The sequence below is a fragment of the Pomacea canaliculata genome, linkage group LG3 (genome assembly GCF_003073045.1).
Source record: "Pomacea canaliculata isolate SZHN2017 linkage group LG3, ASM307304v1, whole genome shotgun sequence".
Lineage (NCBI taxonomy): Eukaryota > Metazoa > Mollusca > Gastropoda > Architaenioglossa > Ampullariidae > Pomacea > Pomacea canaliculata.
In genome coordinates this window covers 41,760,841-41,770,150 of record NC_037592.1, presented here as the reverse complement: position 1 = coordinate 41,770,150, position 9,310 = coordinate 41,760,841, and the positions used below count along the sequence as shown (strand labels likewise).

The following is a 9,310-nucleotide window of genomic DNA, read 5'->3' as shown; positions in this document are numbered from 1 at the left end:
TATAGTCTTGAATGACTTTTTTTCTTTAAAGACAGCTGCCGTGCCTGGTAGGCAAATAAACTGGCATTCAAATACATTTACAAGTACTAGCACCAGAAGAGTACTGTCCCTTTATTGTCTAGGTACTATGAACCCATGAAATTAACAATAAAAATCAGACAAAAATGTGAACTAATAAAGAAGGAATAAGCCGTGGGTTTGTACGTGAAAATAGACATCATTTTTATGCGTCTGGCAACATGCATGTTAAAAGGAAACCAACAACAGTGATGAACTAATTTCCAACATCACTCATTTTTGCCGTGACGTGCAGTACATTCTTGATTTCAAGCAGCAAAGTCAAGTTAAGGTATGAAAAGTTAATATTCAACTTGTTCTCTCTCATGTGTAAATTCCAGAAAATGTAGGGTGGGCGAGGAGGTTAGCACGTTCTTTGTGGTGACCTAGTTGACTGACCTTTTTTTTCTTTTTTTGCCAAATGAATTATTTTTCCCTGATTGTCAAAAGCGACAAAAAAAATATATACACTTTTGGAAAGCCCGGTAAGAAACTGTTTAAGCTGCAGGTCAGCGGGCAATTGCTGGCGTAGACTTCGGGAGCTCATTCTTTTTCCAAGTACAGTTGGCACGACCAGTAGCACATGTCTACAGCTACCTTCAAAACATAGGGAACGTAAGCCAGGAGTCCGTGGAATGTATGGTCTTGCTGTGCGAGTTTGTACGTGAACAGGTTGTCCTTCTCATTGTGCACCTGGTCAAAGTCAAAATCTTCCTGGAAAGCTATGTTGAGGGTCTTCTGGTAATCGTCAATAGTGTCCTTTAGATACGGGTCCCGTAGCAATGTGATACTGCAGCAGTAGGTACAAATCTTCTCATACAGCAGGTCGTGGTCCTTCTTGAGGCCGCCCACGGCGTCTATAAAGTGCTCCAGCTCGGCCAGTCGCTCTGCGCTCCTGTCCACAGGAAGTCCTCTTTTAGGCAGGACCTGCGCCGTCTCGTACATCCGGCGGAAGAGAGCCACTGTGTTGTGCTGGGGTGGCACGACCTCCGGGTAGGTAATCTGCAGCAACTTAATGGAGTCAATAAAACTCTGGCGTCGTTTCTCGAACCAGTCGGTATATTGGATGCGGACGCTGTTGAGGCGACACATGTGGCGAGAGATCTCTTTCTTCAGCCTCTCCAGCTCCATCATCTTGACCTCGAATGACGTCATGTGGGGGTGGTCCCGCGGCGTGTGGTGCAGTGGAGTCATGGAGCCGGGATGTCTGTAGGACCGCGGTGTCCAGCTCATGGTTGGGCCGTGCTTGTGTCAGAGCAGATGTCTCAACCTTGCCGAGGGCGTCTGAAAAGAAAAGAAAAAATGTTTTTAGCCTACCTGAAATAGGTATTTCTTTCCGGGATTATTATAAGACAAAAGTAGTTGTCCTCATTGCAAGATATAGCGTCTAATATATTGATATCGACTAGTTTTCAACGTTCCAAAACGTGAGGGAAGTTAATTTGACTGGTCGCTGGATATAGATTATCTGAAAAGTACTTTGTTCGGGCATATTGGCTCCTCTCAGAAGATGTAAGGATATGAGATACTTAAAAAAAACCCAGGAACTTTGTAGGTCAAAATAGTTTTAGAGCATTTATGAAATGGGAACTACGATTAAGGGACAGATTCTTGTCCTAGGTTAAAAAAAAAAGAAAACAAGGAGAGAAGAATTACAAATTTTCAATGAAAAGGTTGTCTACAAGGTGGGTGATTTGAGAGCATGTGCAGTGTCCATGATATCAAAATCTTGTAATAGCGAAACTGTGGTTGGCAAGCAGTCAAAAACACTGGTTAAAATAATTCCACTTTCACCTCTATAAATCTCAGAAATGCTCAAACACTCTTTTTGTGTTTGAAACCTTCCCATCCCACTCTCCCTATCATTGCCCGACTTCCTCGAAAAAAAAGAGGATGCAGTCTGCTTTATACCTCCATTTACGTGCGTTTGACTGGGATTTCAGGCAGTCTCTCAAATGTAAAGCAAATTCCTGCACCAGGCATGGAGTCCTTTCCCAAGGTCCTGGCATTAAATAAACCTATCCGTGGTTTGCACTTCGCCGCCATGATATGCAAACCACACAACAGCCGGGGGTCAGATGTCAACTGCGATATTATTGTGTCCTCGGTCGCTTTCGAAAAGGTCTTTGACAATGTGAAGCAGTACTGGATTGAGCGAAGCACAACATGGCTATCAAATATCTCTCAGCAAACAGAGATACAAAGTAAGGTTAGAATCTCTGGGGACAAAACGTTTTCTGTGTTCTGTTCTTTATCTTTTCTTTTTAACAGAATTTGACATAAATATTAATAGTTCTAGTTTCTAAAGCAATAAGAATTAAAGATAATCCTGACATACTTAAACTTTGTACATTCAAATATTAAAACCTGCCTCACGCTTAAGCATCATGAACAGTGAGCGAGTTAACCCGATTAGGAGTCAGTAGTTCGCCATCCTTCCCAGTCTGACAAAACAGAACGCAGACTATGGTGACACTCCACCTTGCTCACCTCAATTCCGAAGATAGAATTATATTTGCTGCCATATTATTGTCCTGTCTTAGAAACTCTGTACATTTTATTAGCAGCACGACACTACGGATTTCAGATTGTTATACCTTGAGTGTTCAAACAACCCTGCAGGTGTGCGACCAAGAAATTATTGACCGTTCCTTGCAGGTGTGTTAACAGCCTTCTTTTCTCTTTATTTTTTCTTTGCGAGCGATATTTTATTTCACTCGAGTTCAGGCTATGATTTGAACATGACAATACCTGTCTGTTTATAGTTAGTACACAGACTTCGTCGTAGATAACAATTTAAACGAGAGGCTTATGAGACATGATGTGGATTCCTAAGTCAGATGACGTGAAACTTTTAATATACTTCACACCTTGATAATTCAGAAACGTCAATATTTTGTTCGATACGTCACTAAAAATGCTGAATATTGTTTACTTTTTTCAATCTACCCTCTATATGCCGGTTAGGTTGTTTGGGGTCTTGTCCTTTATCCATCCTTTCTTTCAAATTAATAGCAACCAGTAAAGGGAATGTCATTTACTTCACGATTGATTTTCTCTTGTCACAATTTCACGTTGAATTCCCGTCACGTAATGCTACGGCACGTGCAGGGTATGGCACGACAGTTTGTGAGTGGCCTCTCACTCAAGCTCGAGATGCTAGCGAGCGATCGACAAGACGAGGGAAGCAGGCCGGCATGCAATGTTCGTTTTTCCTTCGATCTTTCCTTCGTGAGTGTTGCTGGTCTTCGTGCTGTCCTCGTGCGCCAGTGCAATGTTCTGTGACATGTTTAATCCAGTGCTTTCTGCTGAATGTCAAAACCACAACCATAACAGAAAAAATGGGGTCTTAGAATGCGTTCCAAAATACAAGGTTCTGAAATCAAATCAGGAACCAAGAATATACTCTCAGAACATGCCAGAACACCGCAAACAGGTTTTCAGAGCACATCAAGATGTAGATTGTAGAGGAAAGGTTTTCAGAACCCGTCCAGACACCAAACCAAAACACTTTCTCTGAACACGTTCGCTAGGACAAGTTTCTCTGAACATATTTACCATGACACAAAACAATAAAACATCGCATGCGATACAGACTCTAAAACAATTCCCAGAGTAACGGAGCTGTGTAAGCCAGTTGCTGTTGTTTATCATGTAGTAAATACGAACACATCCTTTGCTGGTGACAATTATATTCACATTCACATGTGTTCTTAATTTACTAATGACAGTTATGCTAATTACTAATAACAGTAAAGCTATCTCTTATCTTTCTATATTCATGTGGCATGTCGTTAATATTATCGTCATTGCAAGGGCGTTAGAAGTGGAAGCAAAATAATTTGTTAAAAAAATCTTTGTGACATTTCAGCGTTCTAAAGAATTCTAAAGTAAAACTTTGTATTATATTGTATTCACAGTAACATTTGGCCGAGAAAGATTGGAAAGAATTCTAGCGTGCAACATTTTTTCTCTCTCTCTCTACTTTCCTGCCGCCCTCCTGTCTAATTAAGTAGGCTGCACTTTCAGCACACCAAGAAAGCACGAAAGAATTACACAAGGTCATTAAAGAAAGGAAAAACAAGAAAAAAATCTCATTCAGCATTCACACCGCTTATTGTGTGCACTTGACAGGGTTGTTTACACCACTTATTGTGTGCAGCTGGCGATGGCTATAATAAATAAGTCTTATAAAAGCGCCTGGTGCCACACAGAAGAGCCGCCACTCACGACGAGGGGGACAGTCAGCCTGCAGGAGCAGTCGACATCTTCTGTGTATGGCACAGGTGACAGGATGAAGCCCCTCTGTGTTAATTGGAATATTGAATATTCACGCCTCTCTCATGGGATTATTTGTGTCCAAAGATTTTTTAAAAATCACTGGGTACAAATTACCTTCGTATGAAAAGTGACAGTGTGGACAGATTATTTCAATACGTAAGCTGACAGCTGCAGAACTAAAGATAACAAGGACGAGGAAATGTTGACAAAATTTGTATCACGAAAAGGACAGGAAAGAGATAAGAAAATGTTTCTAGATTACGATACTTTATCTTATCTATGGTCTTCTGCGAGTATTTTATCCATCGTCTTCTACCAGTATTTATTGTTTTCTATCAATATCTTCTACCAGTTCCTTATCAATCTCTTCTATTACTACTTACACTGATGGCTATCCTCCATATGGTGGAACTTGTATAATGAAAGAGTCCGACATCACTTTTACTGGACTGTTAAAGTGTTTAATGATCTGATGTTCTTCATGTACCCGGTGTATACCTCATCTGTAGCAGCAATTTCTTTATGGCGAAGTCTCTATCAGTTGTGTATTTACTTCTCTGGCTATTCGCTCGACTTCTTGGAACATACGATCTGTCGTCTGCTGTCTGCGACTCAGCCTGGGTCAGAGTTGACTTACTAAGCGAGGCCTTGTATCGACATCGACAGATATTTTCTTTGTTCAAAGCATAAAGGAAAGATATCCTCGTTTTTCTTGTTAACTGATGACGTGTCAACTGTTTAGATGTCACTCTTCTGTTACTTTTTTTTATTTTAGTGGTGATAATACTTAATAATATTTATTTCAAAGAAACAAGTCCATGATCGGCGTCACGTGTATAGGCCAGGAAGAAAAATAAACAAGTCGAAACACGTTTGGCACGAAATGACCAGAAGATGTACATTGGTAGGAGGAGAAAGTGCTGGGTCGAAACAGGATTGGCAGGTGGGAGTAGGAATAACCTCGGGAACTAGAATATAAGGGGTGTGAAAATGTCACTGAAGGGCCGAATCCGGGTTATGGCAGTGAAATAAATTAAAAAAAAATACGGCACAAAATGAGGGTATGGGTGTTATGGTCGATCTCGATTAATAATAAAACTGAAAATGCTAAAAATGGTTTTGGGAATTAACTTCCAAATTTTCAAGCAAGTAAACAAGTAAATTAATTTGAAAAAAAAACCTATTCACCTTACTCTAAAGGTACATCCACACATGGCATGACCATTTCTGTCTTCAGTCTGCTGTTCTTGACATTCAGCGTAAAATAAATTTCTCCCTTTGGCGGATCTCCCATTAAATACCTGCCGGTTGTAGGGGCAGGTGAGAAAAGAGCATGCATATGAAAATGAGCAGGTAGAGTAGAGGTGCTCTTGACATGGAGCATATTCCGACTTAGTCGTGAAACCGTTGTTCCATATTCCACAACTTAATTGCCACCGATAAACAGTCCGCACACACTCTTTTCTTAAAACTGTACTAGAGGGTCATAATTCAGCAAAGGAGCAGCTACAATCAACAGTGGTGGGGCCATGAGATGGAACTCTCAGGACGTGAAAGGCACGTACGAAACAAGTACTTGGGCCCTTTGATAAGACATCATTAATGTGAACATTAGGGGGACTGGTAGCTAGCACCGAGTGTCGACTAGAGTGCACTAGATGAAAGGTTCGATAAGACAGTCACACACACTCACAGGCGCGCACACACACACACATACACACACAGGCACACACACACACTGTCCAGCACATGTCTAATACGTCCACTCCATTGCCGGTTCTGACACCCGACATTTCGTACCAGACCTATGTTTACTAGACAGTGCACCCATTCAAAGTTCCCGATAAGTTCTAAGCCCGTGCTTACTTCAATGTACAGCATTAAGTAAAGCCTAATTTACCAAGTTCATCGACAGCCATTTATCATGGCGACCTCTAGCATCGCAATCACATCATCAGATGTTTACCACTCGAGTTGGCCATCTTGTCTCTAGAGCTTGTTCCTCATCACAACCACTGTGTAGTTGATGGGAACACGGAATGATAATCACATTTATTTGTAATGCAAAGAATTTTGCTTCGCTGGTTCTCCAGTTGACGCACTTTCGGGATATTTTGTAACATCGCTTGCTTTTGGATGATTGTATTAAGGACCCACAGCCCTCTAGTTAAACATCACGTGATCTCAGTTTCACACACACTCACACAACGGTCACTGGAGGCGTCTACAGAACGATCCGTAGCAACTCTCTTTCGCTCATAATAGTCTTCACACACCTGATGACTGGTAAGGTAGGGTTAGTGAGGTCGTCACCCTTGACCTCATCACAACACAGTTAACCGTTTTGCTGACAGCTCTCATGAGGTCAAACTCGAGCCGTTGCTTACATGCCACCTTTATTGCTAATTGTCCGGAACTGCCTAGGTATTGGAACTTGTACTGGTCGGGTAGGCTGTACATGACATTACCTCGTAACTAACTGTACGCGCTGTCAGACAACCGACCCAATCGAAAAGGCAGTACCTGTGTTTGCAAAGCTAGATACCGTTAATGATGACAACTGACTGAGCTGTAGGGCACCTTGGCTAGCGGCGAAAGTCGCCTGACATGTTCCGCTCTGCGTAGAACCAGTTACCTATACGCCAACTTTCACCTGTGAAGTTTTTCAAGGCAAGCTGGTGCAAACTCCTTCCCATTCCCTCGAAACACTTTGTTCTGGAGCTGCTTGTGCTGCTTTGTAGCTACCTATGCTGATGTATGCATACACACTGGTTTTGTCTACCTGTGGGAGGATGTCCCTAAACTCACGTCACCTTATTATCAGTGATCACTTCTACGTTTTATTGGTGACAAAAAAAAAAAAAAAAAAAAAAAAAGAAAAAGAAAAAAGAAAGAAACTAAAATAGGTAAAAGACCTATTCCCCACTCATCTTTCAAGGTGAACACACTCCCCCTCCCCATTTCCGAAGAAAAGTGAAAGACCAGAAAAGAGCCTGTTGTCTGGTACTTGCAAGGATTCCAAGGACCAGTTTGGTTATGACTGATTGTTAATGACGTTTTGTGATAGACTTAACCTAATTAAATCCCCAATGGTAAGGGTCACTGTTGACCTGTGACCCACTTAACCTAAATCACCAACGGTAAGGATCACTGTTGACCGCGCCGTTCCGCAGCGGTTTCCAAACTTGATGACGTGTACCTTAGGAATTCACAATCTCCTTTCATTGGCTGCGATCTCAAGAAAGCCAATCCAACACTAACTCACAGAGATTCCAAAGATTCCAGTTCCATTTGTCGTAAGACAGCTTTTTGAGGACTGTTCTTTATGCTGTAAGCATGTGTGGCCCAAAGATGTCAAAGACTTCAGCAATTTCTGATTTTATGTGTAGATATATATAAGATAGTTATTGATGTTACGGACCTTATAAATTATTTTTCTTTGTTTGTTGTAAGAACTGGCCATAAAGAGCTTGTGTTTACACAAATATAGAAACACAAATTAGACGAAACGTGTGAGAGTGTGTGTGTGTGTGTGAGAGAGAGACAATGACAATTTCTTTTATTCGGTAGGCTCGTCCCAATAACCGATGCTGGGGCGGCGAGTGGGTGAGGAATAAAGTAAAAGTACAAAAAACATAGATATAGTGCCCTTACTTCATTCAAATTATAACATACATTAATTTGTTATTATCAATATCAGTATTTTGAACACAAAATGTAACTCAGTCTCTTCACAATTCACTGGGGACAGTGAACAAATTGCTGTAACAGTTTATGTTTCTAACTCCAAGCTTAATTAACACTTATGAGTTTCTAATAGCAATGTGTTCAAATGAACTGTAGAATGAAAATCGATCACTACTATACTTTGCTATGCCAGTTTTGCTTAAAAAACTGTCTCAGCATGAATTCTCTTAAGAACTGCTTAACGTTTCCCAAACCCATATTGACAAAGTGCTACCATAATGTTGTTAGCCCAAGTGGCCTTGTTATGTGAGAGAGAAAGAAACACAATTTACCTGACTTTGTCACCGGATTTACATGTCCTGAAAACTGAGGCACACACCTTACACATGGGGCTCCATAGTTTGACTCCAGCACACCACACAACACAAGGCGGTGAACACCGGTATATGACTAGCAAACTGTCACCTCCGAGACCACAGTTATCTCTATACGCTGGCACTACGTCGCCACCACGTAGTCAGGATTCCAACTGACCCCTTTGATTGGCCTGTCGCTGCGCACAACGCATCTTATGAAGGGAGAAAGTTTGTTGAGGCCTTTCTGCTGAAACAAGCCGGAGTTCCACCCGACTATTGCTAGCGACGTTCGATTACCTAGTTATCCAACAAACCTCTTTCAGCGCAAATCAAGCTCCTGTCAGAAAGAAAATCAATCACTATGCGGAAGCTTTTTTGCGTGGTGAGATAGAAGTGTCACGTAAGTTAAGACGGGAGAAAAGACAGGCCAGGTAAAACCTTGAAAGAAGTTCTGGAGGAAATGAATAGAATATACCTCCCCCCCCCCCCCCGTCCACGCCGCACCTTTCCCCACACAGCAAAGGTGTTTACAGACATGTTAGATAAAGTTTGTTTGACACCGGCACCCAGTCTTTTCAAGACTCGACTTTGCTGACGGTCAGAGCTAGTTGAGAGACGGGCGGCGTCACGGTTGAGTTGCTAGGTGTGAAAGTGAGCCCCTCTTTCACCTTCTCTCCAGACTGTCACCTTCACATTATGTCGACAAGAGGGTTTGTAATATGGAAATAAAACCACGTGCTAATGCTAAATACTGTTTTCAAAAAATGTCTCCTTCCCATTCGCTCACACCTCGTGTAATGTCAATCCAGCAGGCATGCAAGTCATACCTGTATCGTACATAAACGTGTTTGAACATGGACACTGGCTACGGCCGCTCTAATACGCAATCTCCGCAAACTGATGGTGTGGAATAATCTAATATTTCATAC

General features: G+C 41.7%; 1 protein-coding gene across 11 annotated transcripts; it reads right to left on the bottom strand.

Moving 5' to 3' along the window:
- Positions 1-95: 95 nt before the first annotated feature.
- Positions 96-8,809, bottom strand: LOC112558562. 11 transcript variants are annotated; one of them, XM_025229083.1, is made up of 3 exons: positions 8,358-8,809; positions 3,100-3,365; positions 96-1,343 (listed from the first exon to the last, which is right to left on the bottom strand). In XM_025229083.1, exon 3 carries the CDS (start codon positions 1,288-1,290, stop codon positions 601-603), a length of 690 nt encoding a protein of 229 aa, XP_025084868.1. In that variant the 5' UTR covers positions 1,291-1,343; positions 3,100-3,365; positions 8,358-8,809; the 3' UTR covers positions 96-600. The 11 variants fall into 11 exon arrangements, with proteins under 11 accessions (XP_025084868.1, XP_025084869.1, XP_025084871.1 ...); XM_025229084.1 differs by having other exon boundaries at positions 3,100-3,362; XM_025229086.1 differs by lacking the exon at positions 8,358-8,809 and adding an exon at positions 5,527-6,067.
- Between the last annotated feature and the right edge of the window lie 501 nt (positions 8,810-9,310).